The sequence below is a fragment of the Schistocerca serialis genome, chromosome 9, assembly GCF_023864345.2.
Source record: "Schistocerca serialis cubense isolate TAMUIC-IGC-003099 chromosome 9, iqSchSeri2.2, whole genome shotgun sequence".
NCBI classification, from domain to species: domain Eukaryota; kingdom Metazoa; phylum Arthropoda; class Insecta; order Orthoptera; family Acrididae; genus Schistocerca; species Schistocerca serialis.
In genome coordinates this window covers 207,379,807-207,403,208 of record NC_064646.1, presented here as the reverse complement: position 1 = coordinate 207,403,208, position 23,402 = coordinate 207,379,807, and the positions used below count along the sequence as shown (strand labels likewise).

At 43.0% G+C, this 23,402-nt stretch overlaps 1 protein-coding gene across 1 annotated transcript in view; it reads right to left on the bottom strand.

Annotated features, from left to right (window-relative positions):
- LOC126419472 (odorant receptor Or2-like) overlaps positions 1–19,479 on the bottom strand; it is a 51,616-nt gene extending 32,137 nt beyond the window's left edge. The window contains exons 1-2 of the mRNA XM_050086660.1: positions 18,662–19,479; positions 1,950–2,049 (exon numbers count right to left, since the gene is read on the bottom strand). Of these exons, the coding sequence (XP_049942617.1) occupies positions 1,950–2,049; positions 18,662–19,479 (918 nt within the window). The remainder of the gene's footprint in view (positions 1–1,949; positions 2,050–18,661) is intronic.
- Positions 19,480–23,402: the final 3,923 nt, after the last annotated feature.

Sequence of the window (23,402 nt, the reverse complement as noted above, 5' to 3'; positions counted from 1 at the left end):
ACTCTGTAGCAATCCTGGATTGTGGGGTGTGGCATTGTTTTTCTGGAGTTGCCCAAGCCCGTCGGAATGCACATTGGACATGGATCGATGCAGGTGATCAGACAGTCTGCTCATGTATGTGTTACCTGTCAGAGTCGTATCTAGACGTATCAGGGGTCCCATATCACTCTAACTGCACACGCCTCACACCCTTACAGAGCCTCCGCCTGCTGACGTGCAGGGTCCATGAAGTCAAGTGCTTGTCTCCATACCCGTACACGTCCTCCCGCTGTATACAATTTGAAACGAGGCAACACGTTTCCAGTCATCAACAGTCCAATGTCGGTGTTGACGGGCGCAGGCGAGGCTTAAAGATTTGTGTCGTGCAGTCATCAAGAGTGAATGTGAGTGAATTCGACTCCCAAAGTCCCTATCGATGATGTTTCGTTGAATGGTTCGCACGCTGACACTTGTTGATGGCCCAGCATTGAAATCTGCAGCATTTTGAGGAAGGGTTGCACTTCTGTCAAGCTAAACGATTCTCTTCAGTCGTCGTTGGTCCCGTTCTTGTAGGTTCTTTTTCCAGCCACAGCGATGTCGGAGAATTTATGTTTTACCGGTTTCCTGATATTCACGGTATACTCGTGAAATGGTCGTACGGGATGATCCCCACTCCATGGCTACCTCTGAGATGCTGTGTCGCATCGCTCATGTGCCGACTATGAGGCCACGTTCAAGCTCACTTAAATTTTGATAACTTTCCACTGTAGCAGCAGTAACTGACCTAACAATTGCACCAGGTACTTGTTGTCTTATATAGTCGTTGCCGGCCGCAGCGCCGTATTCTGCCTTTTTACATACCTATGTATTTGAATACGCTTGTGTATATTAGTTTCTTTGGCGCTTCGGTGAGTATTTAATAGTTGTCTATTCAGCTAAATATCTGTGGATTCAAACGTCATACAAATTAAATTGGAATCATCACACAAAGAATGTTGTGAGAAAGGAGAACCGAAGACTGCGTTTTATTGGGAGGACACTAGGAAGATGCAACGAATGCGCTAAAGAGACTGCCTGCACTACGCTTGTCCGTCCTATTCCTGAATACTGCCACATGGCATGAGATCAATACCAGATGGGATTGACGAAACACATCGAATAGTTCAAAGAAGGACAGCTCCTTTTGCATTACCGCTAAATACGGCAGGGTGTGCACGGATATGGTAGTTCGAGTGGCCATCATAAAGCAAAGACGTTTCTAGTTGAGGGAAGGTCGTTTGACGAAATTTCCATCATCGACTATTTCCTCCGAAGGCGAGAAATGGTCTGGAAGAGGATCTGTGAACCGACCGACAAGTGTGAATCGCAGAACAGTCTTGTAGATGTATATTTCGATCTATATGTGAAGGATGGCTAGTGAGAGCAATACAAAATTAAGTGACAGGTTACTTTGATTTCTTTGAGTATTGACTCCCTTGCTGTTTCTCCCACTATAAGTCATATTCTTTATCCTGACTGAATAATTGAGCGTTATCCCTTGCTTTCAAGCAACTTCCATACATCATTTCGCAATAACTCTTGATGTCCGTGAATTGACTGTTATTGGAAATGGCGATGATATAGTGTAAGCTCAGTAATGGAATTTTTTCACGGTCGCCAAGCCAATGATGGAAATCACACTTCACTGTCCGTTGTGACCTCACCCGTAACATATCATTTATATTTCCTGAAGAATTCGGTTTTTACTCTGTCTTCCGCATAAAATATCTGCAATGTATTCAAGTTCACGTTACAAAAAGGTGGTGAATGGATGGTTTCACGTTTTATAAGTCTGTACGGACTGCCGTGGGATTTTGAGCTCAGAGTGTTATCTATTCTAAGTACTTTTTCCGTTTTTACACGAAATTCTTACATCAGATAAAAATTTGACAAGTCATGTGTTATATTTCAAAAATTTTAAAATATCTTACGTATGTCGCTTGAAATAATGCCACACACGCCACGAGAACGCAGCAGCAGAACTGCGTCACTACGACGGAACTCATAGTGTTCTGCAAGTGCTTAATGAACCTGGAACAAAAGAAAGTACCTTTAGTTGCACTAGACACAAACTGAGGCAACTGTATTTAATTGTAAAACAAAAGCTGATTCTACGTCGGAGGATTTTGAAAGGCAACTGTCTGCAATGTCATGTTATTTTAAGAGACTAAGAATAAATGAAAATACAACTACCATTAATATTTTCTGTTAAAATTAACGAAAGTGTAGATTGCGGAAAAATACTTTCATTAGTTTGCAATAAACCACACGCCATAATTTAAGTTGTTGTCACAATATCTCTTTTAATTCATTATTATTCCAAATTAAATGTTTGTGGCAGATAATGTGTTAGAGAACTTATTTACGACATTCTGTTTAACTACAAATAACTTACAGTTGAAAGTCTGTCGGACTGTAAGGTCTTCTTCGCTACCTTACACACTGAAGTGTCGGGGGAAGGGGGGTGGGGGGGACTGCTCTTTCTCTCCTTCTTGCAGGGTTTTACACATTATTTTCTCTTTCCACTACCGTGCTTTCATTGTACCATAGTACCACATTCCACCCATGAACAGTCGTAAGGAGTTTCTTATGTTATCCAGCAGGTCATTTACAATGACGAACAAGATCACTATGACCACCCTCTTATTAGAGCGTTGAACCAACTTTGGAACACAGAACAACAGTGATCCTGCTTCAAATGTACTCGAAAAGTCATTGGTACGTTTTTGAAGACACGTGTGACCAGATGTCTCTGCACAAGTGATACAGTTCCTGTAATACAGTGTGAAGTACGACAACACAGTTTCTAATAATTTTTCACATGATTAATTCTGCAACAATAATGTAAGGTGTAATATCTGTGATATGTACCTTTTACCATTTTATTAATGTTATCATATAATTACTAGTTAATGAATTATTTCCAATGAACTAACCAAAAATGAGAATTGGAATTACAATGTAGCAGAAACAATCACCTAGTCAGGAAAGTTTGCTATTGTATAGAGGCAAAGAACACGTTTAAAATAAGCGCATTGTCGGGTAGAAGGCGTCAGCAGAGAGACATGTGGTCAAGTGCGACAAGTGGTCTAGTGCGCAGGAATATAAAGAGTAAACTGAAATTTTTTATGGTCAGCCATATTATGTGGTTGTAAATAGACACAGTACATTGTCAACAAGAGGAATTCATTTCAAGAAGAGTCCTGTGAGCCCAAACGTGTTATGTGGAGCGTCGATAAAGAAGAACCTGTTGTCATACATAGTCGACAAGTAATGCCTTACATCGCATCAGCAGCAACTCATCAAACGAAGATCCGACCAGTTTCATCTTCAGACTATACAAGGATAGCCAGCGCAGTAGTCTTTCTTAATTGAATAACAGAGTGTAGTGCAGCAACTGTTGTAGTGTAAATTAACTTTACCTCATGTACCTAACAGGGTCCTAACCTATCACCCTTACCTGCTGAAGGAAAAGTATCAGTGAAAAAATAGTAAAATAATGAAAGTGATCAGCTTAGTTAATTTTGATAACTGAGATAATGAAGTACAAATTACAAAACTGAGAACTATCTAAAACTGCCATTTAACAGCAGTGAATTTTGTTGCTTGGTAGAGCAGCTATAGTTAAAGAATAATGACTAATTGTAAAAAGAGTAAAACCGTGGTTTAAGTGAATGTTGGAAAAATATTATTTCTGAATAATATATATATATATCATGTTTTTGAAAGCATTGCTAACTCTGCTCACAGTTGAAAATTACTAACAGTGTAGTGAAAGTTATTTATTCTTCTCTAAGCAAAAAATTACGAACTTCCAGAAATAACTTACTATTAGCAAACAAGTATTTATGAACATTCACATTTCTAAAATCAGTAGTAGTTAGCATTACTGTGAGTAACGCAATGCTATTAATAAAGCGAACTGTTTTGCAACCAATTCCCGGGTTCCCGGGTTCGATTCCCGGCGGGGTCAGGGATTTTCTCTGCCTCGTGATGGCTGGGTGTTGTGTGCTGTCCTTAGGTTAGTTAGGTTTAAGTAGTTCTAAGTTCTAGGGGACTGATGACCATAGATGTTAAGTCCCATAGTGCTCAGAGCCATTTGAACCATTTTTTGCAACCAATTACCTTTTGCGCATATATGTTCAATACAGATTATTTTGTTGGTTTTCTGCTTAAGTCGTAGTATTAACTGGGTTTCTGTATCTGAGATCGAGACAGTGCTTTCGGTTCCGTTCTCGCCTGATTACGGTTCAGTGAATAGTTCGTAATTACAGTCTGTCAGAAATTAATAACCAAACAGTAGTTTTTGCTCACATAGTGAGCTGGCGACCGTTCTTTAATAATATGGAATCTAAAATTATACACAATACATTTAGTATATTTATTCTAAATCTCACTAACTATTTCTTACTTTCACCTTTATTGTCAATATTTCTTTCGATCGTAATCGTGCAAAAATAGTCGCACAGTAACAATTCAGTTAGAACTGCATCTGCCCTTACCCGGGTACTCATTATTATTCTTCCCAAACAACTAGAAATATTCGGTGCATGTGTCTTGTAAAAATCCTAATTAACCAGAAGTGTAGGTCCGTTATAAGTTCATATAAATTATGGGCCGGTAGTTTACTGGTACAGTGCTGCTGCCCAATAGCTTCTCATAGGTGTTGAACTGCGTTGGGACAGACGAATTCGGTAGCCAAGTTAATAGAACGATGCCTAGAGTAATTCGTTCTTGCACCTTCGTTACGATGGCGCTTCCGTGGTGGCTGCTTGGGGACTGACATTCTCTGCTGAAGAAGAATGAGGAGTGAAACCAGGAAAGGTCCACTCAACGTTATTACAACTTCTTTATTGCAGTTTGTTTTCACCTCATTGAATTGGAACTGTAGGTAAACATGACGGAAGAGGAGAATGACACGGCGTTGGCCTCTGGCGGGGACTGTACACCCTGGTGCTGCTGATGCTGCCTCGCCTGATACTTGTATTGCACGGTCGGGACAGGTGTGGCCAGAGGCAGTGTCTACGAAAAATTCTGACAACATCATGTACCGATGCCCAGACCTTAGAGGACTTCTGTTGGTACCCCAGAAAGGGCATGTGTGTCTAGACCTCCTCGTCGGACTTCCACGTCCGCCGCAAAGTGCGGTACTTTCCTGGCAGCCAGATGCTTAGGCGGCAGGCTGTGGTTCGTATCCCAACAGTGGTAGACACGTCTAGGTCGTTGGCACTGCGCTGAACATCGCACGATCGTCGTCACGAAAGTGACAACCTGTCAGAGTGCTAACCGGCTATTTGTGGTGGACGTAAATGGCTCCCTGCTGCCTTTGCGCTGATATGGCGAAAACCGACCGGTTAAAGTAGAGACTGGTATTTTAGTTCTGAATTACTGGTATTTTTCGGCATTTGTTTGGTCTCTGTTATAACAGGGGTTTTTCTTTTTTACGACTAGCTGGATACAAAACTGAAATATAATTACCAGCAGTACTAAAATTTTTCATTTTCAAATAACTTTTTTTTTAAGAAACGAGTAATTTGTATTCGCAAAATCTTCATAGCTTTGAAACATTGCGTTATTACAAAAAGTGAGAAAAGAGATCAGTGCTATATAACAATGCCAACAGAAACGAGCAACAAACACATGGCATAAGAATTGGTAGAGCATTGCTGAGACAATGATGCATCTATTACCACGTGACGTGGCCTGTTAGATGGTACGCGTGTACATGCAATGTGCAACACATGCCCTATCTGTCTGTATGATGTGCTCCCTTTGTCTACCTAACAGGCTTTTATCTGGTCGTAGCCAATTAAAACTGACAAATTTAAATAAAAAACTGAGCTCGTCCATGTCATCTTTCACCCTTCGCAACTGACTATTCCCTGTTATCACTTTTCGATTTTATTTTATTTGCCTATTTAATTTAATATCTTGACTCTACGTATCTTGAATGTAAGGAAGTCAAAATTTGTTGGGTTTCTGCGTTTGTTACAAGAAATAACGGGAACAAAAAACCGAAGTCTGTTATTTCACAAACCGGTTATTATGAGCGGTTTTAACAGTCCTATTATTCTGGCGCTGAAAAAAAAAACAATATAACCCAAAACATTGTTTCAGCGATAGCCGCTATCCCTACTTTGAGCTAGTGCTGTCATGTCAGGTAATCTAGAATAGAGGCAGTGAAAGGATGTTGCAGCGGCGAGCAGGTCTGGTTGAAGTACTTCCTGGTAGCCGGCCTGGTTTCGCTATGCAGTAGGCACTTCACTATTGTGGCCTGAATACCTCCCTTGCGCTCCGTCTCTGGCTCCAACTCAAATAATAGCTTTTCTCCTTTTACAGTTCCTCCCCTCTATGGAAAGAATCGGCCATCGGATTTTTCTGAAATATGTACACCGGATTATTTAGAATTATTTCCTTTTCACATTTCCATCTTCACGTGCAGTATCACTTTGTCCTTTACACTATTTATATTTTCTGTCTGACTTCGGTAGCTCTTCGGTACATGTAGAGCTCTTGTTTACGGTTCACTTGGTCGTTTGTCAAATTGCTTCTGGTTATTTTGACTGGATTGAAACAGTAGGTTGAAGGGTCACAGGCATGAGATGTGGCCTATTTTTGCTTGAACTATTAGTATTTAATGCCTATTACTGCTAGAATACTGTAGGAAGTTGAGGTTGAGGCTACTATACTCGTAGTTTTCTAGTCGTGGATGATGTTCAGTACGGTATCTTTGCACATAGTCTGAAAAGCACTTCGTCGATATGCGACCATTTTGCACAGCTAACATTTACTCTAGAGAGACAAGCAGAGTTGGAACTAATGTGCAATTAATGTAAGTTTGGTTTCTTCTAGGTAGATTTTGGAGGGATAGCTCTGATACATAAATCAGTGTGTGACTTGTATTCAGGTTGATAATTCCTGTTATGCTGTTGGGTAATCGGAAGAGCGGTCTGGATGTATCACAGTGGGTAACACTCATTAACAAACCTTGACCTTGTAGTTCTTTTCGCTGTGTGCCAATTTATTAACCTTGCTACTAACAAATATAAATAATGAGTGGTTTACTGTAGAAGATAATCGGTGTACACGTGCTATTTCGAAAAATTCTGTTTTGCATGTAAGTATTCAGGCGTTCTGTCACAGATTTGTGTAGGTGAAACAAGATAAACTCAAATCAATCTCTAACGGTATATAGCTATTCTGTAAGGCAGATGTTGGTTACTCCTGTCTGACAGTATAGTAAGTAATTCCTGCGCGGAGAGCAGGGAATGAAATTGTCTGTTTGATGGCAATGGGGTTGTTCGACGTCACCAGTAGAAATTCGTGCACTTTGGACTGTACGCCGTTTTTAGGTTTTAGTGCTTAGTGCTTAACACCCAAATCTGCAGTCCCTACAAGTTACCAGTGCTTGAATATGAATTTGTAAATGGGTGCTTGCCTTTCTTTTTCTTTTTTTCTTTTTTTAATCACCACACTTCTGACTTGTTTGATGCAGCGCGCCACTAATTCCTCTCCTGTGCTAACCTCTTCATCTCCCAACAAGACTTGCAACCTACGTGCTCAGTTCTTTGCTAGATGTAGTGTGTGTTTTCCTCTATAGCTTTTGCCCTTTACAGCTCCCTTTAGTACAAAGGAATTTATTCTGTGATGGTTTGACGGATGTCTTACCATACTGTCGCTTCTTCTTGTCATTGTTTTTCCATGTTTTCCTTCCCTCGCCGATCCTACGGAGAACATCTTCATGTCCGACCTGATCAGTCCACCTTATTTTCAACATTCTTCTGTAACACATTTCAAATAACTCGATTCTCTTTTGTTCCGGTTTTCCCACAGTGCATGTTCCACCACGATACAGTGCTGTGCTCCAAACTTACTACCGAGCGGGGTGGCGCAGTGGTTAGCACACTGGACTCGCATTCGGGAGGACGACGGTTCAATCCCGTCTCCGGCCATCCTGATTTAGATTTTCCGTGATTTCCCTAAATCGTTTCAGGCGAATGCCGGGATGGTTCCTTTGAAAGGGCACGGCCGATTTCCTTCCACATCCTTCCGTAACCCGAGCTTGCGCTCCGTCTCTAATGACCTCGTTGTCGACGGGACGTTAAACACTAATCTCCTCCTCCTCCAAACTTACTGTCTCAGAAGTTTCCTCCTCTAATTAACGCCTATGTTTAATACTAGTAGATTTCTCATGGGCAATGCTAGTCTGCTTTTTATGTCCTCCTCGCTCCAGCCCTCATGGATCATTTTGCTGCCTAGGGAACTGAATACCTGAACATCTATTTCGTGATTACCCATCCTGATGATACGTTTCTCGCGGTTCAATTTTCTGCTATTTCTCATTACATTCGTCTTTACTCTGTTTACTCTCAATCGATATTCTGTACACATTACACCGATCACTCTATTCAAAACATCCTTTAATTCTTCTCCACTTTCACTGAGGATAAGCATGTCATCAGTGAATCGTATCATTGATATCCTCTCATTTTGAAATTTAATTGCATTCCTGAACCTTTCTTTTATTTTCCTCATTGCCTCTTCGATGCACACATTGAACAGTGGGGGGGGGGGGGGGGGCGGTAAGACTACATTCAAGTGTTACACCCATTTTTTTAACCGAGCACTTCGTTCTTGGTCGTCCAATCTTATTATTCCCTCTTGTCTCTTGTACGTATTATACGTATATTGGCCGTCTCTTCCTATAGCTTACCCCTATTTTTCTCAGAAATTCGAATATCTTGCATTTGACATTAATGAACGCTTTCTCCAGGTTGACAAATCCTGTGATCGTATCTTGAATTTTCTTTAGTCTGGCTTCCATTATCAACCGTAGTGTCACAACTGCATCTCTGGTACCTTTACATTTCCAAAAACCAGTCTCGTTATCGTCTAGCAGATCCCCGAAATTTCATTTCGATTCTTCTGCATATTACTCTTGTCAGCAACTTGGATGCATGTGCTTATTTATCTACTAACAACTGTACTCATGTGACAGTACAATGCTAAAATGTTTTGTCCTGCTGCTGTTTGTAGCTCTAAGGAGTCGTTACTTCTATTTGGATTTTCTATAATCATTCTAATAATTTATTTCGTGGTAGCAGAATTGCTGTAAAATTCATGCTAACAGAGTATAAAAGATCTTTCTTTAGCTCTTTGGTCGCAATGCGCTTATCAGTAATTCCATCATAAAGGGTCGCGAGTAATTCTGCAGTTAATAGATAGGTATCTACATTAGCCAGTCGGTCCTTAAGAATGACCAAGATCGGCTGTTGCTTGAACGTGGGACACTAGCAGCGCTTTGGCCAAGGCGTGCAGATATTTGGTAGTCTTTACTACGTCTTTCTCCACTGTCTTATGGTTGCCGTGCCAGTCGGCATGTACTTTTTTGTAGTGCCTTGTCTATCTTACCTAGGCAGTCAATGTCAGCTGTTCCAAACACTGCTTTCAAGAGCCGGCTGCCAGGCGAACCTGTTTTTTTGGCGTACTCCAGGGAGTAACTCCACAGTCTTAGGTAGCTGTCTCTGAGTCATGAAAAAGTTAACCGCAGTAACGGATACCCTCCCTGCATGTCACTGAACCCGTTTATTTATCATAACCTGTAATTTGTCAAATGTGCTTTCTAACCGCAGAATTTCGTTCTCCAGTGCTCGAACATTGCAATCGAACTCCAGGGCCCGCTGCTGGTTTGACATATCACGTTCGATGCCACGAAAATGAGATACCACCTATTAGAGCACGTATCTGGATGGTTTTTACAATTTCTGCGGCAACATAGCTGCCGTATTATAATGGAGCTTCCTGGATTTCTTTGCCTTTTCGTCCAGAGCCGGAAGCCTGGTGTTGTAACTGCGTCATCTCGACCTATTGTAGAACATTTTGCCCTAAAGGAAGAGGAAAATCCTGTTGTTATTTTATTATTCTTTCCCCTGGCCTTAGTGCATGGCAGTGTGTCAGGATAACTGCAGAACTGTCTTCTTCTTAGTTAGCCTTTTCCATATTTCTTTTTTTCCCACAAATTCCCCTAGCCCCTTCCGAAGGTACTGAGGCCTGGAAGCGGCACCTCTACAATTCCTTTACGAGGACGTATGCGGCTGACATGAACTATCAGGTTGGTGCATAAGCTCGTAGAGCTTTAGTTTTGCATGTTGGTATTCCGGCTGCTGTGTGGTCATCCATCGATTGTCAGTTTTTACTTGTAGTTCGCTGTTGCTGTTTGAGTACACATATTGTCATCTTGTCATTTGGAGATAGTGAGGTGGCCACCATTCAGGAACATGGTGGGTAGTGGTCATAATGTTTTGGTTCACCATTGTATGTATGTACGTACGTATGTAATTAGTAAATAGTGACGATCACGCAACATTCTCTGGCGCTACTCGCAAACTTACTTTTATGTCAGATGGGTTTACCCCATTAGGAACAACATGGAAATCTTAAGATGGACAGCGCAAAGGAATTAAAGGGTCGTTTATTCGATAGACCGTCATTTTCCCCCATTGCGCTCATTAAGTTTGAAATTTGGCTGAAAGATGCCTAGAGGTTCTTCTGTAACGGTGCAAAAGTTTGGTGCCCTGCGACGTCATCGTCTAGCTTGACGACTCTTCGAACAGAAAGATGTCCACACATGTGAAAAAAGGGCAGAAATCAGAAGACGTGATACTTTAATTATTTTGAGCGGTGTAGTATTCCACGCAATGCATGAAAAGCTTGTGGATACTTATTCCGAAGGCATATCCACTGACGACTACGCCATGCATGACTCTCAATGACAAGTGATTATTTTTTTATACTGCTTATGATAATGACGTTTCTACATTCACCTGAGAAGGGGACCTCGCCTTCATGTCATCACCGACTTCATCGACATTTGCAAGGCTAGGACGGAAATGAATGTGAAACAGGTGGGAGATTCTGATGACCAGTCGTTTTGGACTAGAGCCTCCATACAGAAATTTTTTTATTTTCAATGTTAAGGTTATTTACACTGCAAATAAGCGCAAATGGTGTTGAAAGGAATGGCAATGGAAAAATTTGTGATTGCAAATAAATTTCCTACGAAGGATTTTATTTTATTCTTTATTTATTTATTTTAAATGAGCAATATGGGACTTAACTTCTGTGGTCATCAGTCCCCCAGAACTTAGAGCTACTTAAACCTAAATAACCTAAGGACATCACACACATCCATGCCCGAGGCGGGATTGGAACCTGCGACCGTAGCGGTCGCGCGTTTCCAGACTGTAGTGCCCAGACCCGCTCGGCCACCACGGCCGGCATGGATTTTAATTACGGCTTCCTCAAGGACTCTGTAAATATATTTCGAAAAAGAGATTGGAATTAAAGCATACAAGAATTTCTTCCCGTTGGTTTTATTTTGACCTTCCAGCAGCCGTCGGCATGTACACGCGATCGATTGGTTCCTGGTGCAGGTACAACCGCCCCATCGCGAGGGAAAGGAGATCATTTCCCGAGAAGACTGCATCAAAATACGCTCCATTGTACATCATCAGCGCTCTTCGCCAATATTCGGCGAAATGATAAGTTACATGTTGTTATTTCCAAGCTGTGCAAAGAGAGAGAACAATTTGCCAATGTAAATCACGTTTGTTTTTCTGTAGCAACTTTAAAACAACCGTGTGATTACAAAAATGTAGCATTTATAGCGAGTGAAACATGCCAATACTATTAGTCCTTCCCCGATTTTTCCGATGAATATCGCTTCAGCATTTGTACATCATCAAGTGTAACATACTAAAAGTGTCTGATTCTATACAGTTTGTTCCCGCGTACACTTACAATTCCTACATAGAAATTTATTTATAATCCCAAGCATTGTCCTCCTTTTCCATATGTTGCATGAAAATTTTAATAAATCATACTGAGCATAGTTTTGGTTTATTTTCAGTGTGATTAAAGAAAAAATTGAAAATAAAATAGAAGTTTCTGCGTAGCGGCCCAGCCCACCACTACCCTAGGTTTATCGTTCTGTACTATTTCTGCTGCGCCAACCACTGCTCGGTAACTAAACATAAAAGTTTAATGCTTGCCTCACCCGCAGCAATTTTTTTACTTCGCTTTTCTTCCTGAATCCTCGAGCTCCAGTTATTTTCATTTTTGGCTAAGCCTTGCATGTAACATAAATTTAGGTGAAATCGGTGATGACGAGTAGGTGCAGTCCTCTTGTGAGTGTACCTGGCCGAAACTAGACAGCGTACTCAATCCAATAACGTAAACGTACAGCCTGTGGAGCAAGGGCCAAGTGTCGCTACTGTCGGCAGGAACACCGGTAGAACGTAGCCTTTCTATGCACCTTGGCGCCAGGAGCACAGAAGTGGCGACGTAACCACGCCAACGCTGTACCCACAGGAAAGACCTCCGGCGCTCATTTTAACAGGGTGATCGGTTGATGTGGGACGTCCTATAGGCAATGGGTGAGGAAACATCCTCAACCCTGCCCAGGTTGGAATTCTGAACACCTCATAGCCGGAGACGAATGCTCTGCCCACTACACCACAATGGCCTCACTTAATAATCATTTAAACTAACAGCCTGGTGGAAATTATGTCGTCCTATGTACCGTTTCCGATATATATAAGGTCAAAAATTAGTTGTGTTTCACGCCGATGGTGTATTCTGAACCCATCGTTATTGACGGAAGTTTCGTCTTCTCCATGCACTTTATAACAGTCGAGCTTGATCTTTGATGTAGGATTCTTGTACATATTGATGGTGACAGACCTAAAGGCTATTTGGGGTGAAAGGTAATACGAAGGAATTTTACAGCAATCAAATAATTTCAGCAGCTATGAACAGTTTCGGTAGTTCTATCATATGCGGATAGCACACCGTTATTCTCGCCTCTTGTGCCTGCATTTTAGCCTGAGAAAGATTACAGAAGACTACATCGATAGACAGATCATGGGCCTCAAGAGATGAATAGATGGACAACCTGTCCGAAGAAGATGTAAGTGTCGAAACCGGTCGTAGTTGTTAAATATTCCTATTATAGTTGCAAGTGAATACTTTTGTGATGATGGCGAATCGTTTTACCTCTAACCTTTGAAAGCTCATATAAATATACGTTCATAGAAATCGAGAACGTGATGGCTCAAATGGCTCTAAGCAGTTTGGAACTTAACATCAGGTCTCCTAGACTTAGAACTACTTTAACCTAACTAACCTAAGAACATCACACACATCCATGTCCGAGGCAGGATTCGAACCTGTGACCGTAGCAGCACCGCAGTTCCAGACTGAAGCGCCTAGAACCGCTCGGTCACAACGGCCGGCCGAGAACCTGAGGAAATGGTGCAGGAACCAGTCCTACGCTTTTCGCAAAGGTATTTCAGCTTTCTGATTATGCTTATTGGATCCTATGTAATAGTCGGATGGAATGTGAGTCCAGTGTTACTTGAGTTCAAGATGAGTATCTTAAGCAGTGCCTCATAACACGCGATTTGTGGCTGAGTCTCACTTCTGTTTATCTACATCTAAAAATGGTTCAAGTGGCTCTGAGCACTATGGGACTCAACTTCTGAGGTCATCAGCGCCCTAGAACTTAGAACTACTTAAACCTAACTAAACTAAGGACATCACACACATCCATGCCCGAGGCGGGATTCGAACCTGCGACCGTAGCGGTCTCGCGGTTCCAGACTGTAGCGCCTATAACCGCACGGCCACTCCGGCCGGCTATCTACATCTAATCTCTAGTGTGTGGGGTGGGGGTGTGTGATGTAACACTTACTATAGCAATACATAGTCATTTTCTCATATTTACCGCATTGCTGTTTTAGGGGAAGGCTTTTTTGTTATTTCCCGAACTATTAGTTTATCTTTCCTCGTGGACCATCCAGGAGCGATTAATAATGAAGTTTAATAATATTTGATGTTCTTCAGTGAAATCTGGTACTGTGAATTTTAATATATATTAGGTGTCATCTAGTGAATGTTTACCAGTTTAAGCCCTGGAACATTGCTGTTTCTCTGTTTCTCTCTTGCACCAGTTAAACACTTCTGTGAACGTTTGCGTTGCCTACGCTATATGGTGACAGCAATCTGACGTGCCTCTAACACTTGAAAATAATGGTAGGAAATTCATTTGAAATGTTCACGGCCGATTTCGTGTCTAATGGTCTTGTCGTCAAAGGAGCTTTAAATGCTTCCTTACAAACTCGTATGATCAACACCTTTTTTTCGGTAAGTGAAGGAAACTTCACAAGCCAACATCGATAAAAAACATTTAAATGGATCAACGGTTTCGACTTAGCTATTCTGCCACCATCGCATCTCTGTTGAAACCGGTCATCCAGTAAAATCCTATCTTGGTTTGTGAAGTTTTCTTCAGTTATCGTGCACTGCAAATCGCTCCAGTACTGACAATGTCAGGAGTATATAACCTTTCTTTTCAAAATTTCCTCAGTTAAACACTGTCCTTATATCTAAACCTCGAATTTGTCGTTCCTGGTGGTCTAATGGTAAAGCACATACCTGGAAACAAAGAGGTGGCGGAATCGAATCCAGATCAGCTGACGGAAATTTTCAGTCTGTCAACAACCTTTACCGTCCAGCGATGTGAAGAGTCCCCTGGAACGATAGGTGGTTTGGATACCACGTTAAGCTGTAGGTCTCATTTCCCCCGTTGCGTAAATGGAATAACTTAGGGCCAGGCAAGTCACTGAAGTGGCGTCCAATCAAGAGACTTGCACTAGACCCTTGAGCCTCAACAAAACTAAGTAATCCTTCATTATTTCATCCCAATACTCTATTTATCCCAGATGTTAGTGCGGTATGACACACCCTCGTAGTTATCCTCATACTGCATGGTCAAATCTAAATTTTGTAGATGATTTTCCTTTTGGGTTGTATTTTCCAATGATTTCATTAATGTCAGTTTCAAGCATCATATTCTAATGCCATATATGTTGTTATTTTTGTTTAAAGACTGGCTTGACGCAGCGCTCCACGTCGGTCTATCCCGTCCAAAGCTCTTCATCTTTGTATACATTATTGCAATCTACATCCGTAAAACCTGTCTACGCTTCCCATACCTTGGTCTCTCTCTCTCTGGACCCCTTTCCTGCTCCTCATTTCTCCATCCCTTCCCAAACACACACGCAGACACGCACACACACACACACATACACACACACACACACACACACACACACACACACACACACACACAAAGCCTTCTGTCGCACTTGACTATTCCTTGAACTAATTCCTTGATGCCTTGAGATGCCTCCTATTGAACAACCCCTTCCTTCAATCAAATTTTACCATGTTTTCTCCCGAGTACGATTATCTCGCCATAGTTTATTCTATCTACTCACCTATCTTCACCACTCTCTTGTACCACCATATTCCCAAAAATTCTCTTCTCTAATTGACTGTATCGAAGGCTACATTTCAGAGCAGTGCTTTCAGGAATGACTTGTTAAAACAAATTTATATCAGATATCAACATATTACTCTTTTCTGGAAAAACATTTTCCATTACTTCCAGTATCCATTTTATATACACTTTTTCTTGTGACATCGTTAGCTGTTTCTGCTCACTACTTGTTGCCTCTAATTCCCTAACCCAATTGCCCCAGCATCACTTAAGTCTAACAGGCCCCATTGTCCTCGTCTGAATTTTAATGGTGTTCTCAAGACAATATGTATTACTTCCCGTAAATGTGATCTTCCTATCTCTGGTAGGGCTATAAGGTCATCGGCAAATATTATCTCTTATAGGTTCACCCTGAATTTATATTTAGTTTCGAAATTTGTCCTTTCTTTTTGTGAATTGAAGTTAAGTAACTCTTTTGTCAGCCGATGCGCCAGTGTCAGGTTCTTAAATTCTAAGTACTGCGCTCTGAATTCTCAACAAATTGTAGATACCACATCACTTCCTTTAGGTTATGGTTCAAATGGATCTGAGCACTATGGGACATAACAGCTGAGGTCATCAGTCCCCTAGAACTTAGAACTACTTAAACGTAACTAACCTAAGGACATCACACACAACCATGCCCGATGCAGGATTCGAACCTGCGACCGTAGCGGTCGCGCGTTTCCAGACTGAAGCGCCTAGAACCGGTCGGAGACTCCGGGCGGCCTTTAGGTTATCCCTGATATCTTCAGAAATCCTCAGAGTGTATTCTAGTCAACACCACGTATAATGAAATTTTAGATTATGGTTAACGCTGCAATTCGGTCCACCCTTTTCAACCAGAAACAGGCTATTAGGGATAGTATTCAACGTAACAGAATCAAATTGTACGCTTGTGGAAACATACAAAGAGTAAGTACTACTTTTAAACTCTAAATCTCTGTAGTTCCACTTTTATACTGATGGTTTCGGGTTCTCGGCTGTTCAACATAATACACTCCTGGAAATGGAAAAAAGAACACATTGACACCGGTGTGTCAGACCCACCATACTTGCTCCGGAAACTGCGAGAGGGCTCTACAAGCAATGATCACACGCACGGCACAGCGGACACACCAGGAACCGCGGTGTTGGCCGTCGAATGGCGCTAGCTGCGCAGAATTTGTGCACCGCTGCCGTCAGTGTCAGCCAGTTTGCCGTGGCATACGGAGCTCCATCGCAGTCTTTAACACTGGTAGCATGCCGCGACAGCGTGGACGTGAACCGTATGTGCAGTTGACGGACTTTGAGCGAGGGCGTATAGTGGGCATGCGGGAGGCCGGGTGGACGTACCGCCGAATTGCTCAACACGTGGGGCGTGAGGTCTCCACAGTACATCGATGTTGTCGCCAGTGGTCGGCGGAAGGTGCACGTGCCCGTCGACCTGGGACCGGACCGCAGCGACGCACGGATGCACGCCAAGACCGTAGGATCCTACGCAGTGCCGTAGGGGACCGCACCGCCACTTCCTAGCAAATTAGGGACACTGTTGCTCCTGGGGTATCGGCGAGGACCATTCGCAACCGTCTCCATGAAGCTGGGCTACGGTCCCGCATGCCGTTAGGCCGTCTTCCGCTCACGCCCCAACATCGTGCAGCCCGCCTCCAGTGGTGTCGCGACAGGCGTGAATGGAGGGACGAATGGAGACGTGTCGTCTTCAGCGATGAGAGTCGCTTCTGCCTTGGTGCCAATGATGGTCGTATGCGTGCTTGGCGCCGTGCAGGTGAGCGCCACAATCAGGACTGCATACGACCGAGGCACACAGGGCCAACACCCGGCATCATGGTGTGGGGAGCGATCTCCTACACTGGCCGTACACCACTGGTGATCGTCGAGGGGACACTGAATAGTGCGCGGTACATCCAAACCGTCATCGAACCCATCGTTCTACCATTCCTAGACCGGCAAGGGAACTTGCTGTTCCAACAGGACAATGCACGTCCGCATGTATCCCGTGCCACCCAACGTGCTCTAGAAGGTGTAAGTCAACTACCCTGGCCAGCAAGATCTCCGGATCTGTCCCCCATTGAGCATGTTTGGGACTGGATGAAGTGTCGTCTCACGCGGTCTGCACGTCCAGCACGAACGCTGGTCCAACTGAGGCCCCAGGTGGAAATGGCATGGCAAGCCGTTCCACAGGACTACATCCAGCATCTCTACGATCGTCTCCATGGGAGAATAGCAGCCTGCATTGCTGCGAAAGGTGGATATACACTGTACTAGTGCCGACATTGTGCATGGTCTGTTGCCTGTGTCTATGTGCCTGTGGTTCTGTCAGTGTGATCATGTGATGTATCTGACCCCAGGAATGTGTCAATCAAGTTTCCCCTTCCTGGGACAATGAATTCACGGTGTTCTTATTTAAATTTCCAGGAGTGTATGTCGAATCAGAACACCTTTCCAGTCTAAATTTCCACTTGTTATTTAATTTGAGCAACCAGTTCCAGCGCTACATAAAGCCATCTTCAGGCCCCCCTAACCGACATGCAGGAAGAAACCCACCTCAGATAGAGTCAAAATAGGGACCAACACGCTATGACTGGTATCCATAAGTCTTTGACGGAGCGGGAAGTGATAATCGAAGGGATCACCGTGTCAAATATCTACGGAAGCCAGTCACTGAACGCGGGTCCCTACTTTGACGAGACCGGAGGTGGGTTTCTTCTTACACGCAGGTGACAGGGCATGAAGATGGCGTAATGTCGTTCTGAAATTGGTTTCTCAAATAAAATACCAGCTGGAAATTTAGACGGCTGTTTAATTTTTTAAATCGGCATGTTATAGTGTACTCTAAAGTTTATCGAAGTTGACAACGACGCATTTCTCTTCATTCAGAGTAGGTCTCTGTACCAAGACAATGTCTTATCGCGATATGAGTAGAAATTCGCAGGAGAGCTTCTGTAAAGTTTGGAAGGTAGGAGACGAGATACTGGCAGAAGTAAAGCTGTGAGTACCGGGCGTGAGTCGTGCTTCGGTAGCTCAGATGGTCGAGCACTTGCCCGCGAAAGGCAAAGGTCCCGAGTTCGTGTCTCGGTCGGGCACACAGTTTTAATCTGCCAGGAAGTTTAATTACAACAATGCTTAACATTAAACAGAAAAGTTGGGTTATTGTAATTTATTATTGTGTGTCACACTGCATCAGGTATCGTGCATATTACAGAGAAACTTCATAGCGCTAATCCAGGTATGTACTACCGAAATTATCCATTTTGCGTAACGTACCTGAGAATTTTCTGATGAGTTTCGATACAAAGACACAAATTTTCGTACATTTTATCGCAGGTGTCTGCTGGCATGCCGTTCATGCGTCTCTCCCCATCTTCTAGATTTTCTTCGCAGTCCTCCGTTTTCAGACTGGCTATGCGCAGCGAAAGTATCCGCAGCTGCGCGGCCACGAGAATCATGACGGCCATGAACAGCAGGTCGACGCTGTAGCCCAGCTGACTCGTCCACGCTCCTATGACGCACTGCGAGGCGTACGACAGAGCGTAGTAGTTGGTGTTGTTGTCCCAGGCGTGTTGTACCAGCGGCAGGCGGCGCTCTCCTGGATGCGCCACGAGCGGCGTGGGGAACCACACGAAGCACTGCGCGAACATGAAGAGCAGTATTCCCAGGGTGAGGCGGAGCGCGAGCCTCTGGGAGTCCTTCTGGATGCCGGCCAAGGCAGGATCCGCGAAGCAGGACTCACTCTGCAGGGACACGAGAGTCTGCACGCGTCGAGCCAGCGCGTAGTACTGCCGCCGGTTGCGCCTGGAGAAGGCCATCTTGATGGTGTTGCAGCCGATGTATACGGTACTGGTAAGCACCAGTGTCGTCTCCTCCATGTCCCCCCAGCTGTAATAGATGGCCAGCGAACCCTCTATCGCGTTCCAGACGCCCAGCGCCAGGCCCAAAGCCCCGTACGCTTCAAACATCCGGGAACCAGGTAGTTGCCACACACCACATAACCACAGATGGCGGATGTTGAGCTTGAGGATCGACTGCCCGCTAGCTGCCCAGGACAGAGGCAGTTCCATATCATTTGCTACCTCTCCCCCCATCTAGTACCGGTATCAGTCCCGATGACCACTCTTTCCCTTCCTGTAAGGACTTGTGAACTAGTACACGGTGGATATTCTACTTTGTACTCCTTACGACGTACTCTGAGCCGTTCACAATTTCACTGTGACTTCTTCTGAAGGAGGCCTACGTTATATACACGGACGCAAATGGAGGAATGAAAAGGCTTGTTAATGGGATTTAAATAAATGAGCTACTGTGTAAAATTTATAATCTTCCATAGTTACACATTTCTGGGTTATATAACATAAACAAACGATCAAGGTAAAGAAATAAAATATGAAAGTGTTTCGTTGGAATAGCTCGACTCACCGAAACTGATCGATGGTGGTGATTAATAGTAATAACACTCTCTTCTCTCGTATCCAGCAGACGACGTAGTTCTCATAATGTAGTTCATAAGAATAGCGAGCTGTCTTGTGAGATTTGTATACTACTACACGTAAATTAGGGTTCCTGCATGAAAAGTTTCACAAATTTCTCACTTACAGCAAATCCCGGGAGCTGAGAAGATAACAGTGACGCAAGAAAGTATAAAGTTCGTCGATTAAACTGAGCTGCAATGAAATTATGCTGCTGGAAATACCTTTGGAACAAATACCCTTTAGTGCCATAATTTTTTTGTTATTGTCACTGAGCTGTGTACAACAACGGTCGAAATTTGTGTATTCTGTTTGGTTGGTCCCTTTCTTACAAGTATGTGACCCATATTACAAAACTGATGACAGAAAGGTTGCTAATTTTACTAACGTCTCTTTCGTCTTGTGAGGAAATGCTCAGAATTGTCATAAGCAATATATTCAAGATGCATACTGTATGTCATATCCAACAAGGAATGTAAGTGTTATCTTGAAGACTATTTAGGCTCCAGGAAACGGTATGTACCGTATTCCGTGCGAATGTGAGATGTGAAATGTTATTCTCATTATCTGAACACTCAAAGAGGGAAAAAGGAAGAAATATTATCGATCCGCCATCCAGTTTGTAAGGATCTTACCCGCCATGACAGCTGACTATCTTACTCGTCCACATGTCATCTCAATACAGAGAGGTCAATTGCTGGAAAGGTAATTTTTTCGCACATGTAACCCTATTAATAGTCTACAGACAGTCTTAGGCGACAAAAGATATAAACTTAAAGACGAATCCTCCTCCTTAGCTGAGCGCTCACAGTGCCTGCCATGTGGGAGCCCAAATGTGAATTCTCGGTATGCGCTTCGTTTTTTTTTTTTTTTTGCCTGGTGGCATGGCTAGGGTAGTTGCACTCAGCCTCGTGGTTGATTTCGACAAACCACTTGATGGAGAAGTAACAGGATCAAGGATTGAGAAGCTATCGACGGCCGGGAGAGTGGTGTACTGACACTATGCCCTTCCATACCGAATCATAATCAGGTAGGTCGTGGAGGGTGACGTGGCGGACGGTCGACATAGATAAATCCGTCAAGTACTGAGCGCAGGGCTGGTATTTTATAAATGAGCTAACCTATAGTCTCCCAAAATGTTTATGGTAACCTCTAACTCATGCATCTTCACTGTTCACTTCTTGCAATGCACTACACACCTTCACACGGAGACATACACACACTGAGCCGTGTATCGACTCGTGCTACACCATGTATTAAGATTGCATTGGTTTTCCTTTTCTTCCTCTGACATGTTTGTTTCATATGTTGTCTGTCATTAAGTGGCTGCTTCGTTGTCTTTTCTCTCTGCTATCGATATCTGCGTTTTTGCGTCCGGGAAACTGCTACGGAGGAAATGAGATTTCTGACCGGTGGTAACTTCGTGTGGTGGCGCGGAAGTAGGGGTGCGCTCAGAGAGTCTGGTGGACACGGGAGGGCAGTGTGGCTCGCCAGTTCCGACCTGGCGTGGTCGGTTGTACCGAGTCGCCATGTGATGTATGTTGGTTGTGTGTTGACGGAAGAGCTTCCTGCGGGTTGGTTGTATACAGAATCGCCCGACGAGTACTTGCTGTTCATTTCACCCTGGTGGGACGTTAACAAGCTTCTTTAAGTCCTCTGTTTCAACACTGGAATTTCAAAAGGAGATACCTAACATGAAGGAGCGGTAACGTTTCAGAGAAGAGGTGAACTCCGGTGACAGAGCGTGTTGTCGCGTGACCGTGGCGTGTTGGGTACACTGGCGACGCGTGCGCGGTCGGATGTGTGGATCCTAACCATCGAAGGTCGTGTATTGCCTGTTCGAGCATAATTGCAAGTTAAGTTAGTGGAAGGTTTAAGCATTAAGTAATAAGTTTGCGTAAGCAGTGTCTCTTCTGCCTTGTGGCCTCCGGCGATCGGGTTTCCTGTCCCCGGCACCGGTGTAATTGAAGACAGTGATCTTTCCTCCTCTCGTTACTACCCGGTGGGAGGTGTAGTTTTGGCAGTTTGTTTCGCTATTCTGTCGTGTGTTATGAGTAAATTCATGTTTCTTGTTGGTTGATCATATGGTCGCTCATTCAGGACTGTGTGGTGTAATGTAGCCTTGCACGAGGTTAGCTCTAATGTTGTCAACAGGTTAAGCCATCTTATTATAAGTTTTCGCTGGCTAAAAGTCGGTGCAATGACCAGCCTGAGAGTGGCAATTGTGTTTACGGGCGTATTTAAATTGGTCAGTTTTCTGCCTAGCCTGAGCAGCCCTGAGTGGGTGATTTGTGGCCACCTTACACGGGTCCGTCATATCTGTTATGTTCTAATGATATTCCAGGACACTTTTGTTTAAAAACTTTTTTAAATTCCTCCATTGCTTTATTGCCATTAATCGTATGTTTGCTGAGGATTTTGATTTCTTTTAAATGGCGGTGTTGGTAGCTTCACTACCTCACCGTACTTTATTAACAAAGTTCGGTATTTACTTTAGTAGCCTCTTTACTAATGTTCTTTAAATTTTTTAAATTGTCGTATTGCTATAAATTATTGGATTGCCGTTAGCGGCACGGTTGTTTATTGCCGTACTGCTAGATTCTGTGTTTTTTTTAAAAGAATTTTTTTTTAAATTGTGGTATTGCTATAAATTACTTGATTGCCGTTAGCGGCGTGTTTTGAAAGGCTGTTATTGCCGTACTGTTAGCTTCTGTGTTTCTTTTAAAAAAAATTTAAACTGTTGTATTGCTATAAATGACTTGATTGCCGTTGGCGGCGTGTTTTAAAGGTTGTTTATTGCCGTACTGTAAGTTTCTGTAAGATATAAATAAAACACTTTTGTGTGAAAATCTCAACTCGACAGTAAACTACTAGACATTTTGGCCCCGTTTCCCAACTTGTGTTGGGGCTTCTAGTAACCGTAACCACTGTGTGTGTGTCACACACAAACTCACATACACACATACACACACACACACACACACACACACACACACACACACACACACAAACACTGTCTTGGGCTTACAGCAGAACCATCAAGATTCTTCAGCATTTATAGCTCTGTATGACCTCCACATTTTCCTATTTGTCTGTCCAGGACACAGATGAATCCTCTTCCTCTACGAATAAACGTTATCTTGAGCTCGGGAAGATGGAAAGAGGTTTGCATAATACGAATGACAGTTCATCGGTATAAGATTTACAGACGCGTACTGTACATTTTGACCGTACGTTCCAAAAGTTCGGGGGTTGTTAAAAAGTAAGTGGGATCGAGCAGATTGGTAATCCCATCTTAAATTATGTAAAGTTTATTCGCATAAAACGTACCTTTTATCAGGAACTAATGGCAATAAAATTTTGCAAAAAATATTTCTCGTGGGCCGCATATTTCTAACCACTTCAACAGAAGAATTTCTAAAAATATGAATTAGTTTTAAGGTAATAACGATTTTTGCAAAAAAGTTGACATCAAATAAGGAACTGTCTGCAATTTTCTATATTCGTAAGATTATAACTTCCTTGGCTTTAAAAAAAGGATA